The sequence below is a fragment of the Serinus canaria genome, chromosome 26, assembly GCF_022539315.1.
Source record: "Serinus canaria isolate serCan28SL12 chromosome 26, serCan2020, whole genome shotgun sequence".
NCBI classification, from domain to species: Eukaryota; Metazoa; Chordata; class Aves; order Passeriformes; family Fringillidae; genus Serinus; species Serinus canaria.
The window spans coordinates 3,904,548-3,929,841 of record NC_066339.1 but is presented as its reverse complement, the minus strand read 5'-3'; the positions used below and the strand labels follow the sequence as shown (position 1 = coordinate 3,929,841).

The following is a 25,294-nucleotide window of genomic DNA, read 5'->3' as shown; positions in this document are numbered from 1 at the left end:
GATGGTTTGGCTCATGGGACCTCCAGCTTTTGGGGTTCTGGCTGAGTTTGGCTCATGGAACCTCCTGGTTTTGGGGTTTTGGATGGGTTTGGCTCATGGAACCTCCCATTTTTGGGGTTTTGGATGGGTGTGGCTCATGGAACCTCCTGATTTTGGGGTTTTGGGCAGATCTGGCTCATGGCACCTCCCATTTTTGGGGTTCTGGCTGAGTTTGGCTCATGGAACCTCCCATTTTTTGGGGTTTTGGATGGGTTTGGCTCATGGGACCTCCATTTTTTGGGGTTCAGGTGAGGTCTGGCCCCAGTGCCCCCCCCCCCAGGCTCTCCTCTGCCCCACACAGGGCTCTGTTGATGCCCCAATTTAGGGTCAAAAGGAGCCACTCCCCTTCCCCAGCAACAACAAATATTGGACTGGGAGCCCTGGCCATCACCACGCCCATTTTGGGGGAAAGCAGGAAAATCCCAAATCCCAAAATCCCAGACCCAGGGGAGGCCTGGGACCTCCCCCAGCCCCACAAGTGGCCCCCACACCCCACCCCAGTGACCAGTGGCCACCTCCCTCCAGCCCAGGGTGTCCCCAGGCCACTCCTGGGGGGGTTTTTTGTCCTCCTGACCCCGAGCTCTGCAGGACCAGATGGTTCCCAATGAGCTCCACAATTCCCATTGGATTTCTCCCTTTTCCAGCCCCCAGCACCAGCTCCTCCCGGGATTTTGGTGCTTTCCAGCTGGAAAAAGTGGCTCCAGAGTGGGGCTGAGAGGTTGGGAATGTTCCCTTCCCTGGCATTTCGGGCCCTGCTGGCAGCTGTGGCTTTTTCCTGGAAAAGCAGAAATCCCAAAAGCTGGAAGCCGAACAGAGGAAAAAATCAGCTTTTAACCCAAAAGCAACAAAGTCCCGGCTGGGTTTTGTGGCTGAGGAAGCCACAGCTCCGTGCTGCCCTCCAAGACAAACATCTGCATCCCCTGCAGCCGCCTGTGGGGCTGGGATTGCCGCGGGAATGGGGCGGGAATGGGGCGGGAATGGGGTGGGAATGGGGTTTGACCCCACAGAGCTGAGGGGTCTTGCCACCACCAGGGGATGTCACTTGGTTTGGGGACACTGAGCAGGTGGCTCAGCTCCTTCCCTTCCCAAAAGGAGCAAAAAAATCCCGTGGAAAAGCCCCAAAATCTTTTGGAAAAGCCCCAAAATCTCCCTCCAAGTGCTGGTCCAGGAGCAGGAAGTGATGCTCGGTCAGAGCCTCCTGCTCCAGGGATTTAACGGGGATTTATTGGGAATTTTGATGGGAATTTAGTGGGAATTTTGATGGTGCCACGGTTAAAGGGGGCTCTGGAGCCTCCCTGATCCCAGAAAACCGGACAGGATCCCATGGCAGATCCCTGGGGATGGGATCCCAGGGGCTCCTCGAGCCCCCCCATCCCTCCCTTCCCCCTCTCAGGATTGGGACAGGGGGTGACAGACCCCCCCCCCCTTTTAAAGAGACCCCAATTCCTGGCCCCAGGGTGTCCCCAGGGTGTCCCCAGGGTGTCCCCAAGCAGCTCCAGACCCTGCCCCGAGCCCGGAGCCACCTCCTGTCCCTGTGTCACACCCACGGCCAGACTTTGGGAATCTCCCACCCCCCACCCCGGGTCCGGGGTTTTGGGGGGCAGGGCCACCCCTGGGGGACAGTGGAGGTGTCGTCACGCTGTCCCCGATGCCACCACCTGTGTCCTATGCAAATCTCGGCTTCCTGCTGCCACCCACCCGGGGACAGGAGGGGCAGCGGGGACAGGAGGGGCTGGAGGGCTGAAAACACCCCAAGAACACCCCAAAACACCCCAAAACCACCCCAAAACCACCACAGGAACACCCCAAAAACACCCCACAAAACACTTTTGGAGCCACAAATGGATCCAGCGATCCCAAATCCAGCAAATCCAACAGTCTGGAAGGAAAAAGGGGATGCAGGGAGGACTGGGATCATCCCAGGGTGCATCCCAGTGAAACCAGTCAATCCCAGTGCATCCCAGTCAATCCCAGTACATCCCGGTGAATCCCAGTGCATCCCAGTGCATCCCAGTGAATCCCAGTGAATCCCAGTGCATCCCAGTGCACCCCAGTGCATCCTGGAGCATCCCCGTGAATCCCAGTGCATCCCAGTCCATCCTAATGCATCCCTGTGAATCCCAGTGCATCCCAGTCCATCCTAATGCATCCCTGTGAATCCCAGTGCATCCCAGTCCATCCTAATGCATCCCTGTGAATCCTGGTGAACCCCAGTGAATCCCAGTGCATCCCAATGTACCCCAGTGAATTCCAGTCAATCCCAGTCCATCCCAGTCTATCCTAGTGCATCCCTGTGAATCCCAGTCCATCCCAGCCCTGCTCCCACACGGAGCACCTGCTCCCACTGCAGCAGGCCGGGAATTCCCGGCTGCAGGGTTGGAATGGCCGATCCTCCGATCCTCTGGATCCTCTGGATCCTCTGGATCCCCTCCCCACCTCCCTCTGGAATTCAGGATTGTGCTCCCAGGTGGGGCAGGTGCCTGGCCGGGGCGGTTACCCCGGGAAATCCGGGACAGGCGGGTTCCCTCCCCTCCCAGCTCCCTGTTATCCCATCCCTGCAGCTCTGGGAAGGAAGGACTGGTTTTCCTGGGAATACCCGGCTCCAGGCAGGTTTCTCCATCCCACAACTCCCTGTTATCCCATCCCTCACAGAGCAGGAGGGTTTTCCTGGAAAAATCGGACTCCAGCTCCCTGTTATCCCATCCCTGCAGCTCTGGGAAGGAAGGAAGGATTTTTCTGGGAAATCTGGGTTCCAGACAGGTTTCCCCAACAGCTCCCTGTTATCCCATTCCTCTCACTTTGCAAGGGAAAAGATCGATTTTCCTGGGAATGCCAGGCTCCAGGAACATATTCCCTCACCCCCCAGCTCCCTGTTATCCCATCCCTGCAGCTCTGGGAAGGAAGGACTGGTTTTCCTGGGAATACCAGGCTCCAGGCAGGTTTCTCCATCCCACAGCTCCCTGTTATCCCGTTCTTCCTGCTCTGGGAAGGAAGGACGGATTTTCCTGGGAGATCCAGGCTCTAGGAGCATTCCCTCACCCCGCCAGCTCCCTGTTATCCCATTCCTCTCACTTTGCAAGGGAAAAGATCGATTTTCCTGGGAATACCAGGCTCCAGGCAGGTTTCCCCACCCCACAGCTCCCTGTTATCCCATCCCTGCAGCTCTGGGAAGGAAGGACTGATTTTCCTGGGAAATCTGGGCTCCAGGCAGGTTCCCTCACCCCACAACTCCCTGTTATCCCGTTCTTCCTGCTCTGGGAAGGAATGACTGATTTTACTGGAAATACCAGGCTCCAGAAACATATTCCCTCATCCCCCATCTCCCTGTTCTCCCATCCCTGCAGCTCTGGGAAGGAAGGACAGATTTTCCTGGGAAATCCGGGCTCCAGGCAGGTTCCCTCACCTCCCAGCTCCCTGTTATCCATCCCTGCAGCTCTGGGAAGGAATGACTGATCTTCCTGGGAAATCCGGGCTCCAGGCAGGTTCCCTCACCCCCCAGCTCCCTGTTATCCCGGCCCTGCCGCTCTGGGAAGGAAGGATTGATTTTCCCGGTCACGCTGGTGCTCATGGAGCCGGGCCCAGATGCCGGGAACAATCCCAGCCGTGCTCGGCCTCGCACACACGAGCAGGGAGCCCCTGGAGCTCCCTCGCCCAACGGGAGCAGCTCCCGAACCTCTGGAATTCTGATCCGCCAGCATTCCCACAGGTTTGGGATCCGGGATCCCACCAGCATCCTCACCCGAGCCTCCTGACCCTAAAACCGTGCGGGTTTAGGGTTGGGATTGAGCCGACCCTGCTCGGCCTGGCACCACGGCTGGCCTGTCCCTGTCCCTGTCCTTGTCCCTGTCCCCAGCCTCTGATCCAGAGGGTGGCATCCCTGCCCAGGGCAGGGGGGTGGGGACCAGAGGGTTCAAATCCAAAATCCAAGACCAAAAGCACGCCAGGATTCCGTGATCCCCATCCCTTCCCTATTTCTGTCCCCACCCCTGTCCCCATCGCTGTCCCTGCCTCGCCGGGAGGGGACAGGACCCCAACCCCCCCCGTCCCTTTCGCCCAACTTCGCCGTTCCTCGGGCACCATCTCATTGTTCCAAACCCCCCAAATTCCCGAGGGGACATTCCGAGACCCCCGACCCCTCCGCGTGCCTTGGGAAGGAGCAGCCCCGCATTTCCCCCCGCTCCCTTTCGGGGTTCCCAGGAGGAGCCGCAGCTCTTGGGGAGCTCCGGGAAGGCGAGCGGCAGCCGCATCTCCCCCGGGAGGGAAAATTACGGATGTACAAACCCCCATTTAAATAGAAAATATCAATTTTTAGCGGGTAAAACCCCGGGACGAGCCGAGCAGAGCCCCCCGCTCCCTCCGCGGCCCTACCTGCTCCGAGCGGCTGCGGCGGCGGCGGCGGGGCCGGGGGTGCGGGAGGAGCCGGGAGGAGGCGGGGGGAGGCGGGAGGAGCCGGGAGGATGCGGGAGGAGCCGGAGAGAGGCGGGAGGAGCCGGAGGAGCCGGAGGGAGGCGCCGGAGGAGCCGGAGGGAGGCGGGAGCTCCGCGGCGGAGGCGGCGGACAATGGCGGGCACAGCGCGGGGACGGTGCGGGGCCATCTCCCGGCCGCGCTCCGCATTGCACAGAGCCCCGGCTGGTGTCCCCCGGAATGTGCCCGCGATGTTCAGAGCCCCGGCTGGTGTCCCCCGGTGTCCCCCGGAATGTCCCCGAGATGTTCAGAGCCCCGGCTGGTGTGCCCCGGTGTCCCCCGGAATGTCCCCGCGATGTTCAGAGCCCCGGCTGGTGTCCCCCTGAATGTCCCCGGGATGTTCCTCATTGCCCAGAGCCCCGGCTGGTGTCCCGCGGTGTCCCCCGGAATGTCCCCGCGACGTTCAGAGCCCCGGCTGGTGTTCCCCGGTGTCCCCCGGAATGTCCCCGCGATGTTCAGAGCACTGGCTGTTGTCCCCCGCTGTCCCCTCGTGTCCCCAGCACGCTCCGGCTGCCCCGCGGCACCCCCAGGACGCTGCCGTCAGTTATGGGGTGCAGGAGGGAAGGTGCAGACAGAGGGGTGCAGATCGGGGTGCGGGCAGTGGGGTGCAGGCAGAAGGGGTCAGTTAGGGGGTGCAGACGGGGGTGCGGATGGTGGGGGGCTGATCGGGGTGCAGATGGTGGGAGGCAAACAGAAGCACAAAATCCCGGCAGCCGCTCACTTCCTCTGCACGGGGATATCTCGGTGGTGCCACAGCAGGCCAGCAGAGCCCGGATAGCTCAGTCGGTAGAGCATCAGACTTTTAATCTGAGGGTCCAGGGTTCAAGTCCCTGTTCGGGCGAGTTTCTTTTTTCCTTATAATAATTATTTTTATTATTATTTCCTGCAGCGATTCCCTACAGGCGCAGCCGGGGCTCTCCGGCGGGCAGTGCCGGCCGTGCTGCAGGTGTAAAAAAGGGTTTTTGGAGGAAAAAAATATAAGGGGAGGTGAAAAATTTAGGGAAAAGGAGAACCGCCCGAACAGGGACTTGAACCCTGGACCCTCAGATTAAAAGTCTGATGCTCTACCGACTGAGCTATCCGGGCTCTGAAATGGTTCGTTGCTCACTGCTTTTATCAGCGTACAGCACGGCTGCCGCTCCTGGATTTTCCAGGAGTTGGGATCTGTTCCCGGTGTGCTGCTCCCTCCCCCGGCCCAAACACATCATTAGACAAAATATTCTCATTTTTTCTCAAAATATCCTAACTATTTCTCAAAATATTCTCATCATTTCTCAAAATATTCTCATTATTTCTGTCCAAGTCGGCCACAAACCCAGCCCGTCGCTGTTGGCACCCAGCGGTTCCCAGCTCTGTCCCTGCCCTGGGATTAATTCGGAATTTTCCAAACATGTGGAAAAGATTCCCAACTTGGAAAGGAGCTCTGGAAATAATTCAGCCCACACCCGTGACAAGGCAGGGTGACCTGGAGCAGGTGACAGAGGAAAGTGTGAGGTTTTTAATGGGTATAGCTGGATATTCTGATATCCAGAATATTCTAATATCCAGGTGGATATTCTGATATCCAGGTGGAAAATCTGATATCCAGGTGGATATTCTGATATCCAGGTGGATATTCTGATATCCAGGTGGAAAATCTGATACCTAGGTGGATATTCTGATATCTAGGTGGAAAATCTGATATCCAGGTGGAAAATCTGATATCTAAGTGGATATTCTGAAATCCAGAATATTCTAATATCCAGGTGGATATTCTGATATCTAGGTGGAAAATCTGATATCTAGGTGGATATTCTGCTATAAAGAATATTCTGATTTCCAGCTGGATATTCCAGTGGTTGGTAAAAGGTCCTGGGGAATATCCCAATGTCCAGGTGGATATTAAAACAAAGATAACTCAGCTCCAGGACAGAGGGACCTTGGATATTTCGCCAGGTCAGCGATGCCTGCATAGACCCACAGTGACATTTTGATTTATTCCATCCTCAAGGCTCGATAATTCCAGGGTGTCCTTGAGCCAGGGATGTTCCTGCCCGGCTGAGCTCTCCTTTCTTGCTGATTAGATCTGAAAATATACAAACATCTCGCATCAAAGGACACCCTGACTTGAGATAATGATTTCTTTTTCCAGGCATTTCTTATTATTTTCATGAATATTTATCACTACTTATTATTGACTTTTTAATTTCTTAAATTTTGTTCTATTGCATAAGATATTATATAATACAAAACATTTCCTGTGCATTTATCGTTTAGTATTATTATACTATTAAACTATATATTAGTATCATTATATTATTTTTTGCATTTATTATTATTGTTTTGAAGCGTTTTTAAATCAAAGCTTTATTTAACTTGAATTTTAATTTTAACTTTAATTTTATTTATTTATTTATTTTTACAAATATTTGCTTAGGTTTACAAATAAATAAAATATATAAGTTCAGATAAATGCTATATCTATATATCTATATATCTATATCTGTATCTATATCTATATCTCTATCAATATCGTCTATATATTTTAATTTTAATTTTAATTTTAATTTTAATTTTAATTTTAATTTTAATTTTAATTTTAATTTTAATTCTAATTTTAATTTTAATTCTAATTTTGTTTTCCACCCGGGCTGAGAGGACGCACCGCCCTGGTCCTCCACGCCGCTAGGGGGCGCCAAACGCCCACGCCCTCACCACGTCCCTTCCAGCCGCGCATCCCCTTCCGCTCTATGGCCCCGCCGCCATGTTGGCCGTGAGGGGAAGCGGCGGCCCGGACCCCGCTAAAATGGAGGCGCGGAGCCCTCCGGGGGTGTAGGGGCTCCTTCCCCTCCCCAACCCCCTGCCTGGAGCCCATGGAGCGGCTGTAGGGTGAGCAGGGCGCCGAGGGGAACGCGGGAGTCCCCGGGGGCTGAGGGGGCGCTGAGGAGGCTGAGGGGGGGGCAGGAGGCGGTGCCGGCGGGAGGGGCCTGGGGCGGCGGGAGCGTCCCTGAATTTTTATCTCTTCCCGGGAAATTCTGAGATAATTCGGATTGTCCCGCCTGGAGGAAGGAAGATTGGGGGTGATTTAATTGTGAGCCGATCGAGAAAGATGGATGGGGAATGTTCTCAAAGGCCTGGAGTGACAGGAGAAGGGGGAATGGCTGCAGGCTGACACCGGGATTGTGGGAATAAATCGGGATTTTGGGAATAAATCCCTCCCTGGGACGGAATTCCCAGAGAATCCGTGGCTGCCCCATCCTTGCAAGCAGATTGGAAAACCCTGGGATTGTGGAAGATGTCGCTGCCCATGGAATGGGATTAATTTTTAGTTTTTTTCCATCCCAAACCGCTCTGAAATTCAATTTTTGCAGGATTTCACTCCATAAATAAGAGCTGAGGGATTGATTGATCCCACAATTTTTTTGTTTTATTGGCTTAAACTGCCTCAACTATTGTGGAAAAACCTCAAGAAAAGCCATTTTTTTTCCTCTTAAAATAAAAATAGCCACAAATCAGGAACATTCAGACTGGTGGAAGTGTTTCCTTATCCCAAATTCCTGCGGGGATTGAGGGACATTTGCAGGGAAATTCGCTTTTTTTTGTCATTTTAATTGATCACTTTTGGTTTTCCTCCCTCTTTCGCAACATTTCACAACCAAAGCAGCGGTGGCACAACGTTTTTTTCCATTTATCTTTTATTTACCCAAGGTTTTGGTGGCATTTTTGGGGTAAAATTCCCCAAAATTTGCCCAAAATTCCAAATGCATCGTGCCGGCCACAAAACTCAGGTACAAATCCGAATTTTTAAAGTATTTTTTTTTAACTAAAAGGCTAAATTTAAGGTATGAAACCCCCTCAGGGGCTGATGAGAACAAACTTAATTAATTTATCAGTGACTTCATGATTGCATCAGTGCCTGTTTGAATCCTCCCCTTCAGGGCTTTTTTAACCTAAAATCCCAACTTTATTTTCAATATTTTACTTTATTTGAAGTCGGAAAAATCGCTGTCACCTGAGCCCCAACCCCTGCTGTGTTTCTAGTTTTAAACTGAATTTTAAAACGAGTTTTTTTTCCCTTCACTTTAGACCTTAAAAAAACCCATCTAAGCTTGAATCAATTTTAATTTGACTTTTCAGCCACTTGAGATTTTTAGTTCGAAAAAAGCTGCGGTGTCTTGGGGGGTTTTTGGTGACTCAAAAAAGGAATTTTTAGTCATAAAAAAGGCATTTTTTTTTTTTTTTTTAGTCATCAAAGAGGCAAATGAATCCTTCCCCTGGCTGGGGTGAAAATTTTGGAGTGGAAAATTTGCTCAGCTCATGACTCGGGGGTGATTCACGAGTTCCTCTCCAGACTTTTCAGCACCTAAAAAATCCATTTCTGGATGGGGGTTGGGAGGTGAAATTATCCCAGATTAGGGATTGAAATTATCCCAAATTAGGGATTGAAATTATCCCAAATTTCTGAGCTGGGAGCACGAAATTCTATTTGAATTTTATAGGAATTTCCACCACGTGGGAGCTTTTCAATGGGGCCATACCCCTAAATTTAATTCTCTTTTCTCCTGAAAACATTTTAAAACTCGTGAACAAAACCTTAATTAACGCCAAAATTAATTTCCGGTTAAATACGAATATTAACGAGAAGCAAACCACCTAAAAAAAACCCCATTTTTCTTCAAAACCCGGAGGTTTTCAGTGATAAAATCAGCGCTGAAAAGGTTAAAATTCACCTCCCTCAGCGCTGATTTTTTTTCCAAGAAAAGGGGAGGGAGAAAAAATGGGATTTTTTCCTTTTTCCGAGCTGATTTTCAGCCCAGCCCAGCCCAGCCGTTATCGGCAACTCTCGGTCCCTCCCTCGGGCGAGGTTTGAAAAAAAGCGAATTTTAGAGAAACTCCCGGAGCATCCTCGGGAGCAAAATCCCGGGAAAATAATCCCAGGATTTTCCTGCCAGGCAGAAAAAGGCAAGGTCGGTAAGTCCAGCTCATTTTAAAGGGGTTTGTGCTCAATATTTTCATTTTTTTTTCCCTCAGAAATCAGTTAAAATTTAGGGAAATGTGAACTGTGGGAGGGAAGTGAAGCTGTTATAATTTGAATTATTCCAAGCCACTTTCGATGCTCCTCACAAATTTAAATATTAAGTTGGAATTAACCCTGTCCAGCTCATTTTCAGGGTGCTTGGGGTCAATATTTTCATTTTTTTCCCCTCAGAAATCGGTTAAAATTTAGGGAAATGTGAACTGGGAAGGGTTTAAAGCTGTTATAATTTGAATTATTCCAAGTCGGTGTCGATGCTCTAAATAAACTTAAATATTTCATAAGTTTGACTCAACCCTGTCCAGCTCATTTTAAAGGGGTTTGTGGTCAATATTTTGGTTTTTTCCCCTCAGAAATCCTTTAAAAATTAGGGAAATATTAACTGGGGAAGGGATTGAAGCTGTTATAATCCGAATTATTCCAGGTCACTTTTAATGCTCCTTACAAATTTAAATATTTATTAAATTTGACTCAACCCTGTCCAGCTCATTTTAAAGGGGTTTGTGGTCAACATTTTCATTTTTTTCCTCAGAAACTGGTTAAAATTTAGACAAATATGAACTGGGGAAGGGATTGAAGCTGTTATAATTTGAATTATTCCAGATCACTGTTAATGCCCCTCACAAACTTAAATATTTATTAAATTTGACTCAACCCTGTCCAGCTCATTTTAAAATTGTTTCTGGTCAATATTTTGGTTTTTTCCCCTCAGAAATCCTTTAAAAATTAAAGAAATATTAACTGGGAAGAGATTGAAGCTGTTATAATTTCAATTATAATTTAGAAATTTGAATATTTGATGTGCTTGAATCAAACCCTTCCCAAATATTTTTCTTTTTTTCTCTTTTTTTTCTTTTTCCCTGGAGCAGCACAGAGTGGGAGGGGCCCGGGCCAGGATTAAAAATCAGATTTTGGGGTCGATTTTAACCCCAAATCCATTTGCAGGTCGGTGCTTGAGCAGCTCCTCACTGCCAGGATGAGCTTCCCAAATTCCAGCCCAGCTCCAGGAGCCGGGAATTCCTGCAGGATCACCCTGGGCCAAGGCAATCAGGTCAGTAACCATTAATTAGCAGCTCATTACCCCTCCCTCCCGGCACTGATCGGGGTCATTTCCTCCTCAGAGCTGCGGTTTGAATAAAATTAAAAACAAAAAAAGAATAAATAGTGGGGAAATATTGATAATATTGATAAATGGTGGGGGAATATTGATAAATATTGGGGAAATATTGGTAATATTGATATATAGTGGGGAAATATTGATAAATGTAGTGGGGAAATATTGAGAAATAGTGGGGAAATATTGGTAAATTGAGAAATAGTGGGGAAATATTGATAATATTGAGAAATAATGGGGAAATATTCATAAATTGTGGGGACATATTGATAATATTGAGAAATAGTGGGGAAATATTGATAATATTGATATATCGTGAGAAAATATTGATAAATAGTGGGGAAATATTGTTAGTATTGATAAATTAGTGGGGAAATATTGATAAATTAGTGGGGAAATATTGATAAATTAGTGGGGAAATATTGATAAATAGTGGGGAAATATTGATAATATTGATATATAGTGAGAAAATATTGATAAATAGTGGGGAAATATTGTTAGTATTGATAAATTAGTGGGGAAATATTGATAAATAGTGGGGAAATATTGATAATATTGAGAAATAATGGGGAAATATTGATAATATTGATAGATAGTGAGAAAATATTGATAAATAGTGGGGAAATATTGTTAGTATTGATAAATGGTGGGGAGTATTGATAATTTAGTGGAGAAATATTCATAAATAGTGGGGAAATATTGATAGTATTGATAAATAGTGGAGAAATATTGGTAATATTGATATATAATGAGAAAATATTGATAAATTAGTGGAGGAAATATTGATAAGTAATGGGGAAATATTGTTGGTATTGATAAATAGGGGGGAAATATTGATAAGTAATGGGGAAATAAATATTGATAAGTACTTGGGAAATATTGATATTATTGATAAATAGTGGGGAAATTTCGATAAATTAGTGGAGAAATATTGATGAATAGTGGGGAATATTGATAGTATTGGTAAATGGTGGGGAAATATTGATAAATAATGGGGAAATATTGTTAGTATTGGTAAATTAGTGGGGAAATATTGATAAATTAGTGGGGAAATATTGTTAAATTAGTGGGGAAATGGGAAAATATTGATAAATAGTGGGAAAATATTGATATATAGTGGGGTTTTTTTTTGGTTTTTTGTTTTTTTTTTTGGTTTTTTGTGGGGTATATTTTGCTGTAGGTATTTTTTTGTGTGAATTTCTTTTTTTTTTTTTGGTGGGGTATTTTTTGCTGTGGGTGTTTTTGGGGCGGTTCCAGGTGTGATCCCAGAACTCCAAGAGATCCCTGCTGTGTTTTGCAGGTGGTTCCCAAGCTGCCCCTGCTGAGGATCCTGCAGGCTGCCGGGGCCCAGGGCGAATCCTTCACGCTCAAAGAGGTGGGGACACCCCCGGGGCTCTCCTGGGCTGGGATCGCTCCCTCAGGCCATGGGAAAATGGCTCAGTTACCTGTGGGGACACTGCTTGGGGACACTGCTTGGGGACACTGCTTGGGGACACTTGGGGATCACTTCGGGGTCAGATTTTTGGGGCGCTTCAGGGTCAATTTGGAGACACTTCAAGGTGACTTTTTGGGGCACTTCAGGATCACTTTGAGGGCTTTTTCTGGGGGTATTTAAGGGTCACTTTGAGGTCACTTTTTGGGGCACTTCAGGATCACTTTGAGGACACTTTGGGGTCACTTTTTAGGGGCACTTTGGGGTCACTTTTTGGGGCACTTCAGGATCACTTTGAGGACACTTTGGGGTCATTTTTTAGGGGCACTTTGGAGTCACTTTTTGAGGCACTTCAGGGTCATTTTGAGGACACTTTAGGGACACTTCACAGTCAGTTTTTGGGGTTACTTTGGGGACACTTGAGGGTCACTTTTTGGAGCACTTCAGGATCACTTTGAGGACTTTTTCTAGGGGCACTTTGGGGTCACTTTTTGGGGCACTTCAAGGTCATTTTGAGGGTACTTTAGGGACACTTCAGGGTCAGTTTTTGGGGGCACTTTGAGGACACTTGGTCACTTTTTGGGGACTTTGTGGAGACCCTTTGGGGTCACTGGGATAATCCCATTTTGAACTTTTAAACTGGGATAACCCCACTTTAACTGGGATCATGCAGTTTTAATTGGGATAACCCCATATTGAACTGGGAATAACGCAGTTTGAACTGGGAATAACCCCATTTGAACTGGGATAATGCCATTTGAACTGGGAATAACCCCATTGGAACTGGGATAATGCAGTTTGAACTGGGAATAACCCCATTTGGACTGGGATAATGCCATTTGAACTGGGATAATGCCATTTAAACTGGGAATAACCCCATTTGGACTGGGATAATGCACTTTGAGCTGCACTCCAAAACTGGATTGCAAATTGGGATTTAACCCCAAATATCCTTTGGCACCAGGACATTTCCATCCTTTACTCCAACACAATCCCCCACCCCCAAACCCCCTGGAATTCCCCTCCCAGCCCCCCAAAGTCCCCAGGAATGTGTTCCCAGGAATGTCCTCTCCCCACAGGTGATGCATTTCCTGGGCCAGTACATCATGGCCAGGCAGCTCTACGACAAGAGGCAGCAGCACCTGGTGCACTGTGGGGGAGATCAGCTGGGAGAGCTGCTGGGACTGCAGAGCTTCTCTGTCAAAGACCCCAGGTAGGGGGAAAAAAAATCCCACTTTTATCCAAAAAGAGAAAAAAATAACAATTTTTAACAGGAAAATCTAAAAAAAAACCCCTATTTTTAGCTGAAAAAATTCACATTTTTAGCTGGAAAAACTGAAATTTTTCCTGTTTTTATATTGAAAAGCTGCACATTTTTAGTTGGTAAATATGAAAAATAGCTTTTTTTATCTGGAAAAGCTAAAAAAGTTCCTGGTTTTATCCAGAAAATCTGGAAAAAATGGTTTCCAGTTTATGTGGAAAAGCTGAAAAAAATTTGCCATTTTTACCTGGAAAAGCTGAAAATAAAAGTTTCATTTTAATCCAGAAAATTTGGAAATAATGTGCCATTTTTATCTGGGAAAGCTGGAAAAAAATTCCCATTTTTATCTGGAAAAGCTGGAAAAATTCATATTTTTAGATGGAAAAGTGAAGAAAAAATCCCATTCTTATCCATAAAATCTGGGGAAAAATGCCATTTTTAATCTGGAAAAACTGGGGGGGAAAACTCCATTTTTATCTAGAAAAATCTGAAAATAATTCCTATTTTAATCTGGAAAAAAATCCCATTTTTATCCAGAAAATCTGAAAATAATTCCCCTTTTTATCTGGAAAAGCTGAAAAAAAAAATTTCCCAATTTTATCTGGAAAAGCTGAAAAAATTCACATTTTTAGCTGTAGAAGTGAAAAAAATTCCCATTCTTATCCAGGAAATCTGAAGAAAAAATTGCCTTTTTTTTTGTCGGGAAAAGCTGAAAAAAATTTCCCATTTTTATCTGGAAAAGCTGAAAAAAATTTTCCTATTTTTATCTGGAAAAGCTGAAAAAAATTTTCCTATTTTTATCCAGAAAAGCTGGAAAAAAAATCCTTTTTTTACCTGGAAAAGCTGAAAAAAGTCCCAATTTTTTTCTGGTGGGAGGAAAGGACAGGTCTGGATTTTGGTTTTGGGGGGTGAATTTCAGGAAAAATCTGCTGAGGTTTGAGGTGAGTGTTGTAAAGAGCAGTTAAAAAAATGAAAATTGGTTTTTTTGGGGTTTTCTAGGAAAAAAATCCCTGTGGTTTTTGATCTTTCTAGGGAAAAAAATTCACTTTTTTTGGGGGTCTCTAGGGGGGAAAAAATCCCTGTGGGTTTTAGGGGTTTTCTAGGAAAAAATTCACTGTTTTTGGGGTCTCTAGAGAACAATTCCTTGTGGAATTTTGGGAACTCTCTAGGAAAAAAAATTCTCTGTTTTTTGGGGTCTCTGGTGAAAAATTCCCAGTGGTTTTTGGGATCATTCTAGGGAAAAAAAAAATCACTTTTTTAGGGTTTCTCTAGTAAAACCCCACTGGTTTTTGAGGTCTCCCTAGAAGGAAATCTTCTGTTTTTTTCTGGGGTCTGTAGGAAAATCAATTCCCTGAGAATTTTGAGAATTAAATCGATAAAAAAAGGAAAGATTTTGGGGTTTTTTGGGCTCTAAAGGGGATTTTTGGACCTCCCCAGCCCCGTGTACGAGATGCTGAAGAGGAACCTGAGCCCTGCTGCCCTCCCAGGTAGGTTGGTCCCATTCCAGAAATGTTCTCTGACCTGGTAAGTACCAAAAAAAATATCCAAAAAAATCCAAAAATATCCAAAAATCCAGGAAAATCCCAAATCCTGGCGCTGCAGGAGGAATAAACTTCTCTCAAAACCTTTGCCAAGTGAATCTCTCGGAGTTTGTGTCTTTTCTGTGTGCCAGGAGTTGTTTGAGTGGTACCAAAAAACCCCAAATTTGAGCCAAAGCTGAGCCTGAAATCCTTTCCTTGACTGGAATCAATTTTTTGGTTTTTCTTTTTTCCTGCTCTCACCTCATTTTGTATTTTGATCATCACTGAGAGCACCAAAAATTCTGAGAGGAATTCAATCCAACTCCATCTAAAAGGGAATTTATTCTCCAATTCATTGATCTGAACTGGGGATTTATTCTCCAATTCATTGATCTGAACTGGGGATTTATTCTCCAATTCATTGATCTGAACTGGGGATTTATTCTCCAATTCATTGATCTGAGCTGGGGATTTATTCTCCAATTCATTGATCTGAGCTGGGGATTTATTCTCCAATTCATTGATCTGAGCTGGGGTGACTTCCTTGAAAACCAGTTCTTGCTGTAGGACTGGGAAAAAAATCAACTCCACTGCCAGAGCTGGGCAATTCTGTGCCACATTTCCCATTTTTAACAGATAAAAGAGATTTAATCCACATTTGTGGAATTTTGTGCCTTATTTCCCATTTTTAAAATATGGATTTAATCCATAGCTGGGGAATTTTCTGCCTTATTTCCCATTTTTAACAGATAAAATGGATTTAATCCCCATTTGTGGAATTTTGTGCCACATTTCCCATTTTTTTAATTTAAACCTTTAGGAGGGCTCAGGCACATGTGGAGAAATTCAAATCAAATTAAAACCTTGGCCGTTCCTGCCTTGGATTTTTTTCCAGAAGATTTTTTTTTAAATTATTTTTTATTATTATTATTTTTATTGGATTGATTTTCTAGAAGAATCTTTAAATTCTCTTGGACTTTAGAGCTGCAGGGCTGTGTGAGTGCTGCTCCCAGGCAGAGCTGTGTGAGTGCAGGGCTGAGCTTTGCTGCTCCTGGGCCAGCCCTGGCCTGGCTCTAAGCCTGGCTCAGGACAAGCTGTGCCTAGGGCTGGGTTAGACCTGGCTCTGGGTGAGTGGGACCCAGCCAGGCTTGGCAGACCAGACCTGACTGCCCTGCGAGGGAGCCTCAGGCTCCTTCCTTTCCTTCCCCACCTCTTTTCCTTCCTTTTCTCTCTCTTTTCCTTCCTTTTCCCTCCCTTTTCCCTTAATTTCCCACCTCTTTTCCTTCATTTCCCTCCCATTTTCCTTCATTTTCTCTCTGTTTTCCTTCCTTTCCTGGCCCTTTTTCCTTCCTTTCCTGGCCCTTTTTCCTTCTTTTCCCACCTCTTTTCCTTCATTTTCCTTCTGTTTTCCTTCTTTTCCTGGCCCTTTTTCCTTCTTTTCCCACCCTTTTTCCCACCTCTTTTCCTTCATTTCCCTCCCTTCTTCCTTCATTTTCTCTCTCTTTCCCTTCCTTTCCCACCCTTTTTCCTTCTTTTCCCACCTCTTTTCCTTAATTTCCCTCCCATTTTCCTTCCTTTTCTCTCTGTTTTCCTTATTTCCCCCCCTTTTCCTGCTTTTTTCCCCCCTTTTCCTGCTTTTTTCCCCCCCTTTTCCTGCTTTTTTCCCCCCCTTTTTCTGATTTTCCCACGATTCTTTTCTAATTTCCCACCCTTTAAATAAAGAATAATTCATTTTCTAATTCTTTTCTTTTCTATTTCCCCCCTTTTCTAATTTCCCCCCTTTCCTTGGCCACTTTCCCCCATTCCCTGAATTTTCAGGCTGCATTTAGGAATCCTCACTTCAGGCTGGATTGGATGGAATTTTCCAGCTCCAGAAGGAAACCTTCCAACCCCTGAAAATCAAATTTTGGAAGGGTTTCTCCCTGTTTTCCATCAGGAATTAAACCCCAGCAGCTGGAAGGGGATGAAAGGATGAAAAAAAAGCAGGAATTGGTGAATTTTGCTCCATTTCAAGGCCATTTTTAGGTGGAATTTTCTGCCATTTTCAGCTGTGATTCCTGGTGGGATTCAGCCTCATCCAAAGGGAATTTTCCTGTTCCATGGAAGGGGGAGCAGGCAGGACCAGCCTGGCATCTTTTGTTCTCTCTGCTCCAAGCCAGGTTCCTCTTAATTGGATTCTTGTTCATTTAGCTCAGCCTTTTAATTAACTCCTGGGAGCAGCCGTGTCCAAACCTGTGCATGGAATTTTCCCTTCTTTGCTCTTTATCCTCGTGCCCAAACCCTTCAAAAAGAGCAAGAAACCCTCAGAAATTCCCCAAAATTCCCTGTTCACCTTCCAGCTGGGATTGCCTGTGCAATCCTGGAATTTGAGGAGTGGCTTTGCAGCCATTCCCTGCAAACCAAGCAGGCAGCTGAACAAAAATGAGATTTTTTTTTGGGGTGGATCTGTCGTATTTTGACATTTCCCCCTTGGGATTTCTTGCTGGGACGCTGGTGGAAATTTCAGAATTAATTTTTCTGATTTTCCACTTTTTATTCTCTGATTTTGAAGAAGCTCAGGTGGAAAAGCAGCTCCTTGAAGCTGAAATGGGATTGGGGAAATTCCCTGGATGTGCAAAAGAGCCTTGGAAACTCCAGGGAAAACCACACAAAGCCCTGGTGGATTTTAGACAACCTCAGGAGCAATTCCAAATCCAAAAGAAAAACTTTTCCCTTTGGGAAGAATAATCTGAATTTGGCTGTAGCAAAAATAATAGTTTTTCCCTTTGGGATGGATATTCTGAATTTGAGATGGCTGCAGCAAAAGGAAGAATATTTCCCTTTAGGAAAAATATTGTGAATTTGGGATGGCTGTAGGAATAAGAAGAACTTTTCCCTTAGGGAAGAATATTCTGAATTTTTCTACAGCAAAAAGAATCTTTTTTCCCTTTGGGAGCAATATCCTGAATTTGGGATGGCTATAGCAAAAGGAAGAATATTTCCCTTTGGGAACAATATTCTGAGTTTGTCTATAACAAAAATATTAATTTTTCCCTTTGGGAAGAATATTCTGAATTTGGCTATAGCAGAAATAATAACTTTTCCCTTTGAGGGGAATTCTGAATTTGGCCACAGCAAGAAGAATCATTTTTCCCTTTGAGAAGAATATTCTGAATTTGAACTGGCTGTAGCAAAAAATACTTTTTCCCTTAGGGAAGAATATTCTGAATTTGGCCATAATAAGAAGAATCATTTTTCCTTTTGGGAAGAATATTGGGAATTTGGCCATAGCAAGAAGAATAATTTTTCCCTTTGGGAAGAATTCTGAATTTGGCCATAATAAGAAGAATACTTTTTCCTTTTGAGGAGAATTCTCAATTTGACCATAGCAAGAAGAATCATTTTTCCCTTAGGGAAGAATATTCTGAATTTGGCCATAGCAAGAAAAATAATTTTTCCCTTTAAGAAGAATATTCTGAATTTGGCCATAGCAAGAAGAATCATTTTTCCCTTAGGGAAGAATTCTGAATTTGGCCAGAGCAAGAAGAATACTTTTTCCCTTAAGGAAGAATATTCTGAATTTGGCCATAGCAAGAAGAATATTTTTTCCCCTTGGAAAGAATCCTGAATTTGACCATAGCAAGAAGAATCATTTTTCCTTTTGAGAATATTCTGAATTTGGCCAGTGCAAGAAGAATATTTTTTCCCCTTGGAAGAACTCTGAATTTGGCCACAGCAAGAATCATTTTTCCCTTAGGGAAGAATATTGTGAGTTTTCCCCCAGCTGCCTCTCCCCAATTCCATCTCTCCCCCCCTGAGCAGCCCAGATTCACCTGCAGGACCTGCCCAGCTCTGCCAGGCCTGGCTGTTTGCTCGCTTGCCCCATGCCCTGTGTGCTGTGAGAGTGGGAATTTCCAGGGAAGGCTTTTCCTTGTGTTTTGCCTGCCATCTGCAGATGCTGCACAGACTCTCCCAAAGGAGCAGAGCGTCGCTAAGCCCAGCCCAGACCAGCTGCAGGTAAACCCCACTGCCCAGTGGGTTCTTTTCTTGTACAGAGCCGCCCCTTCTCTGTACCTCTGCATGGTGGACTGCCAGAACTTTTTATTCTTGTTGTGGTGCTGCTCCTCACCTATTTCCTGAGAAAAAAAAATAAAATAAAAAATCCCCAAAATTGAAAAAGTTCTGGAATCCACAGAGCAGGGACAGAGCCACCCTTCTCTGTTCTCCTCCTGTGACAGAGTGCCAGTCTCTGAGCGTGTTGTTCTGGGCTGCAGCACTTCCAGCCCTCAGCTTCTCCAGCCCCTCTTTTCCTGCTTTTTTCCCTCCCCTCTCTCTTTTATTCCACTTTTTCTCCCACTAGGAATTGCCAAAGAAATAATTCACTGTGCCTTGGTAGGGTTTGGTTCCAGCAGCTTTTCAGGCAGAAGTGAAAACCCAGGAAAAATCTTGGCACCTCCAAAGTTTTTTCCAGGTGTGGTTTGGGGTGAAGGCTGGGAGCTGTCACAGAGTCACAAAATCAACTTTTACTCCATGAAAAACACCAACTTTAGGATTTTTTTTGGCCAAGCTGAAGATTTTTCCTTGGTTGTTCCTGCTGATTCCAGGGGCTTGAAAGAGAAATAGTTTGTAGTTTTTATTCTGAATTATTTCCTTTTCCTACCTGCTTGGTCTCATCCTGCAGCTGGTGCCTGGGGATGGAAGTGCTGCATCCCCTTGTCCCTGCAAGCTCTGCTGGGCTCATTCCTGATTTTCCTCCCTGCAGCTCAGCCAGGAGGATGGATCTGACTCTGGGATCTTGGAGAGTGACAGCAAAACCTCAGCTCCTGCTACCTCAGAGCCCCAAGGTGACACTTGTGAAGGTGAGGGACAAATTTGTGCATTACACAGCATTTACAAACCTCCTCTGTGGGACACAGAGCAGCAGAATGCTGAGGAGGGACTCAAAAAAAAAAACCCAGTTTGGAACAGAATAATTAAAAATCTTTGTGCTAAAGGCTTGAGAAATTACAAAATTCACCACAGGTATTTTCTTAATTATGGTCATAAATAAATGCTCTGAATGCATTTAAACCCCAAAATCCCATCTCTCACTGAGGAATGCCATGAGAAAAAATCTTCCAGACCTTGCTGGAGGGTGTTTTAAATGCTGGAATTATCTTTGGATCCATCCCCCTTCCCAGGGGAGGCTCCTGAGCTCCCAGAACCCAGCCTGGGCTGGCTGCAGCCATTCCCTGCAAACCAAGCAGGGAACTGAAAAAAATGAGAATTTTTGGGTGGATCTGTCATGATTTGACATTTCCCCCATGGAATTTTTTTTGGTTGGGTCACACATGGAGATTTTCCAAGTTTTGGGAGTATTTTTCCTATTTTTCTACTTTTTTATTCTCTCTTATCAATGAACCTCAGTTGGAAAAGCAGCTCCTTGTTTCCAGCTCAAATGGGAGAGCTGGAAATTCCCTGGATTTACCAACCAGCCTTGGAAACCTTTGGAAAATCCCCTGGATTTACAAACCAGCCTTGGAAACCTTTGGAAAATCCCCTGGATTTACAAACCAGCCTTGGCTGAGCCTTGGAAGCTCCAGGCACTGGAGGGAGGGAGATCCAAGGTGATCCTGGAATGCAGAATGCTCAGTTTGGAATCCTGGGCTGCAGCATGGGCAGGATGGATTTCATTTCTTGGGAATTCAGGAGCTGCCAACTCAATTCCAACCATTCCTTTTTTACATTTTCAATCACTCCAAAAACCCACTCAGGGCTGGCTGGGGAAATGTTTGTGTTTTTGTGGTGAAACTTTAATTTAAACTCAGCCTGTTCCAGCACAGGGCACTGGGATCTTGTGCAGGGAATTTTTACCAGATGGGACCCCCAAACCCCAGAGCTCTCAGCCTCGTGCAAGAAGTAAAAAAAATCAAATTTAAACCCAATTTTTTTCTCTGCTGGTGCCTCTTACCCAATGATTTGGACTGTGCTTGGCTCTTGCAGACAGTGATTTGATAGAAAACCTCTCCAAAAGCAAAAAGCCCAAGCTGGACCTGCTTTTTGAGGAGTGGGACGTGGCTGGGCTGCCGTGGTGGTTTTTAGGGAATCTCAGAAGCAATTACAAATCCAGGAGTAACGGATCCACGGATATCCAGACTAACCAGGTGTGTAAAGAGGGGCTCACATCCTCTTCCTCTCCTCTCTTGCCTTCCAAGGAAATCAAATATTTGGGTTTTTTTCTCCCTTTCCCTTTCCCACTCCAGGATTTTCAGCTTTTTTCCCACTCTGGGCCTTTCCCATTGGGTGGTTGATAAATTTTAGGGTTTTTTAATCAACAAAATTCTTTTCTGAAGGTCCTCAGAGATGCCTGAATTTCAGGAGTTGCTCTTTTGTTTTATTGGGGTGAACATTGGAGGGTGGTGGCCGAGCTGGAAGAGGTGGAAGTTTGAAAAAGGGAAAATGGTGAGGTGGAAATTGGGAAAAGGTTGGGAAAAGGGGAAATTGTGAGGTGGAAATTGGGAAAAGGGGAAATTGTGAGGTAGAAATTGAAAAAAGGTTGGGAAAAGGGAAAATGGTCAGGTGGAAAATGGGAAAAGGTTGGGAAAAGGGGAATTTGTGAGGTAGAAATTGGGAAAAGGGGAAATTGTGCGGTAGAAATTAAAAAAAGGGTTGGGAAAAGGGGAATTTGTGAGGTGAAAATTGGGAAAAGGGGAAATTGTGAGGTAGAAATTGGGAAAAGGTTGGGAAAAGGGGAATTTGTGAGGTAAAAATTGGGAAAAGGGGAAATTGTGAGGTAGAAATTGGAAAAAGGGAAAATGGTGAGGTGGAAATTGGGAAAAGGTTGGATAAAGGGAAAATGGTGAGGTGGAAAATGGGAAAAGGGGAATTTGTGAGGTAGAAGTTGGGAAAAGGGGAATTTGTGAGGTGGAAAATGGGAAAAGAGGAGCCTGTGAGGGGGAAAGTGGGGAAAGGAGGAAGTTTTTAGTTGAAAACTGGAAAAAAGGGAAGCCTGTGAGGTGGAAATTGGGAAAAAATGGAATCTGTGAGGTGAAAATTTTAAAAATGGAAGCCTGTGAGGGGGAAATTGGGGAAAAACTGAGTTGGTGAGGGGATAATTGGGAAAAGAGGGAACTAGTGAGGTGGAAAATGGAAAAAAGGGAATCTGTGAGGGGAAAATGTTAAAAATGGACACCTGTGAGGTGGGAATTGGGAAATGGGGGCTTGTGAGGGAGAAATTGGGAAAAGATTAAAAAAAAAAAAAGAGAGGCCTGTGAGGGGAAAATTGGGAAAAACTGAGTTGGTGAGGGGAAAGGAGGGAACTTGAGAGGTGGGAATTGGGGAGAGGTTGGGAAAAGGGGAGCCTGTGAGGGGAAAATTGAGAAATAGGGAATCTGTGAGGGGAAAATGTTAAAAAATGGAAACTTGTGAGGGGGAAAAGGGGGGTCTGTGAGGCAGAAATTTCCAAAGGGGTGTCTGAGGGCAGTGAGGTGGAGATGGAACAGGACAGTGCTGGATGTGGAGCTGCTCCTAAATGGTTTTTCCTGGTTTTTTCCCCTCAGGACATTGACACTGCCATAGTTTCAGACACCACTGATGACCTGTGGTTCCTCAACGAGTGTCCCCTGGACCAGGGCCCTGCTGGGCTCAAGGTGGAAGTGCTGGACTGTCAGGAGGTCACAGAAGGTGACACCAAGGTACCTCTGGCCCAGTTTTATTCTGTTTTAATTCATCCCATGCTGCCCTTGGAAAGGCTGGGTCTGTTCCCATCCAGAGGCTAAATCCTGTTTGGAAAAGGCTGCCATCATTCCTCATGTGTTGGATGCTTTTCCTGCTTGGGTTTTGGTTTAAATTCAATTTTTCAAGGCATAAAATCAATTGAAAATGAATTAAACTTCTCGCAGCAGCTTAAGTGGGTTTCTAACCAATACCTGCAAGAGTTAGAAATCAAAAATCATGGAACTAAGTTTGGAAAAGGCTTTTGAAAAATGGAGTCCAGCTAAAGACTCAAAGAGGAGAATCTGATCATGGTAAACCAGCCAAAGTTACCAACATTCTGCAAAAAAACCACTGCAAAAAATGCTTTAAATCTCTTTTAGAAGTGATTTAATGAGCAAGGTGATGCTGTAATCCTTTAATTGGGGTGTGCAAAGGATAAATAGGGAATATTCCAACATTCCCAGCCCTCTGACCGTGCTTCCCTGGAATTGCAGGTGCCTGGGGATGTGTGCTTGGATGAGCTGGAGGATTCCCAGTGCCTGAGTGACGACACGGACACAGAGGCTGCTCCTGAGGTGGGAATTCCTTGGCATCACCTGGGGCTGGGAGGGCTCATCCCAACATCCCTGCTGCTTTTGGGGTGGGAAAAGCTGATTTTCATATGGGTTTCCAAAAAAAAAAAGTGACTGGGTGAAGTTATGTTGATACCAGGGCATTGTTTAATAAGGGTTTTAATTAGATTTTAATTAGATTTTAATTCCATGTTGTCCTCTGGATGGAAATCTGAAGGATTGTCCTTGGAAGGGACTTGGAAATCTCAAAGTAGCACTTTATAATCACTCAAAAAGTCAGAATTTTAATGGGTTTTTGTCAGAATTTTAATGGTTTTTGTCAGAATTTTAATGGTTTTTGTCAGAATTTTAATGGTTTTTGTCAGAATTTTAATGGTTTTTGTCAGAATTTTAATGGTTTTTAGTAGAATTTTAATGGTTTTTAGCAGAATTTTAATGGTTTTTAGCAGAATTTTAATGGTTTTTAGTAGAATTTTAATGGTTTTTGTCAGAATTTTAATGGTTTTTAGCAGAATTTTAATGGTTTTTGTAGAATTTTAATGGTTTTTAGTAGAATTTTCCAGCCTGGAATAAATGGGGATGTCCCTGGCTTTGAACAGCTGAGTCCTGGCTCTGCACTTGTGCACCTCCTGCCCTTTTCAGTGAGATAATTCATTAATTAATCCATTAATTGTGCAGATTCAGCAGCTGGTAAGCGATGGGTGAACCTGGAAAACAAATTCCTGCCAGATTCCAAGAGCTCTCCCCTTGAATTTTGAGAAAAATATAGAAAATTCTCTTGAAATGAAATAAAAATAAACTGCCCCATCTTGGATTCTTCCAGAGGGCTGGGAGAGAGGAAGGAGAGGAGGAATTCAGGAGGGACAGATCTGGGATGAATCAATCCCAAGCCACAAAATGTTGATTTTCCAGCTTATAAATCCCTCATAAATAAATTTTTTTTGATGATGCTTCCTTGCTGCTTTTCCCACATGGCTAAAATGAGGAATACCCAAAAAATAAATGAATTTTTTGCTGGAATTTTTTGCCTTAAATCCCTCAGGATTGCTGGCAATGCTCCAAGTGCAGGAAATTCAACTCTCCAGGAAAAAGGTACTGCTTCCGCTGCTGGGCCCTGCGCAAGGACTGGTACCGGGACTGCCCCAAACTGCCCCATTCCCTGTCCCTCTCCAACATCAACTCCATGGAAAACCAGGAGCAGGATGAAGGGATGGACGTCCCAGACTGCAGGAGGACGATCTCAGCCCCGGTTGGCCAAGCCAAACTCCTTTTCCTTGGAGAAAACAAACCCCAGGTGGATCCCGGCGGCTCCATCGACTCCTTGGATTTGGCACGGGAGGGGAAAAATGGGGATTTTGCCAAGGTGAAGAAAGAGGAGGAGATGGAATCTTTGGAGAGCATCAAAACCCTGCTGAATCCCTGCTTCCTGTGCCAGCACAGGCCTCGGGATGGGAATATTGTCCATGGAAGGACTGCTCACCTGGTGGCTTGCTTCAGGTGTGCCAGGATGCTGAAGAAGAAGAGATCGCCGTGTCCCGTGTGCAGGAAGGAGATCAAGATGGTCATCAGGATCTTCATGGGGTAGGGAGCCTTGCTGCCCCTCAAGTGACCCCAAAATCTGGAATTTTTGCACTCAAACCTTCGTTACAGCATGTGCAGGAAGGAGATCATGATGGTCATCAGGATCTTCATAAAATAACCCCAAAATCTGGAATTTTTGCACTCAAAACTTCATTACAGCATGTGCAGGAAGGGGATCACAATGGTCATCAGGATCTTCATAAAATAACCCCAAAATCTGAATTTTTGCACTCAAACCTTCATTACAACATGTGCAGGAAGGAGATCACGATGGTCATCAGGATCTTCATAAAATAACCCCAAAATCTGAATTTCTGCACTCAAACCTTCATTACAGCATGTGCAGGAAGGAGATCACAATGATCATCAGGATCTTCTTAAAATAACCCCAAAATCTGGAATTTTTGCACTCAAATCCCAGTTTCAGTGTGTGCAGGAAGGAGCTCGTGATGGTCATCTAGATCTTCATAAAATAACCCCAAAATCTGAATTTTTGCACTCAAACCTTCATTACAACATGTGCAGGAAGGAGATCATGATGGTCCTCTAGATCTTCATGAAATAACCCCAAAATCTGAATTTTTGCACTCAAACCTTCATTACAACATGTGCAGGAAGGGGA

The 25,294-nt window shown here is 45.2% G+C and overlaps 2 protein-coding genes and 2 non-coding genes across 7 annotated transcripts in view; 2 read left to right on the top strand and 2 right to left on the bottom strand.

Moving 5' to 3' along the window:
- PIK3C2B (phosphatidylinositol-4-phosphate 3-kinase catalytic subunit type 2 beta) overlaps positions 1-4,483 on the bottom strand; it is a 33,719-nt gene extending 29,236 nt beyond the window's left edge. For both annotated transcript variants that reach the window (XM_050985236.1, XM_050985237.1), the window contains exon 1: positions 4,408-4,483. The gene's annotated coding sequence lies outside the window, so the exon portion shown is untranslated. The remainder of the gene's footprint in view (positions 1-4,407) is intronic.
- A 789-nt stretch (positions 4,484-5,272) lies between these two features.
- On the top strand, positions 5,273-5,345 carry TRNAK-UUU (transfer RNA lysine (anticodon UUU)). The gene has a single exon. It is a non-coding gene; the product is annotated as a tRNA-Lys (tRNA).
- A 172-nt stretch (positions 5,346-5,517) lies between these two features.
- TRNAK-UUU (transfer RNA lysine (anticodon UUU)) lies at positions 5,518-5,590 on the bottom strand. The gene has a single exon. It is a non-coding gene; the product is annotated as a tRNA-Lys (tRNA).
- Positions 5,591-7,235: 1,645 nt separating this feature from the next.
- On the top strand, positions 7,236-25,260 carry MDM4 (MDM4 regulator of p53). 3 transcript variants are annotated; one of them, XM_009099721.4, is made up of 11 exons: positions 7,236-7,372; positions 10,464-10,569; positions 11,933-12,007; positions 13,144-13,277; positions 14,763-14,812; positions 18,780-18,841; positions 19,587-19,683; positions 20,807-20,967; positions 22,363-22,497; positions 23,014-23,094; positions 24,134-25,260. In XM_009099721.4, the coding sequence occupies exons 2-11, from the start codon at positions 10,495-10,497 to the stop codon at positions 24,674-24,676; spliced, it is 1,413 nt and encodes a 470-aa protein (XP_009097969.1). In that variant the 5' UTR covers positions 7,236-7,372; positions 10,464-10,494; the 3' UTR covers positions 24,677-25,260. The 3 variants fall into 3 exon arrangements, with proteins under 3 accessions (XP_009097969.1, XP_050840932.1, XP_050840933.1); XM_050984975.1 differs by lacking the exon at positions 7,236-7,372 and adding an exon at positions 9,432-9,450; XM_050984976.1 differs by lacking the exon at positions 7,236-7,372 and adding an exon at positions 9,437-9,454.
- Positions 25,261-25,294: the final 34 nt, after the last annotated feature.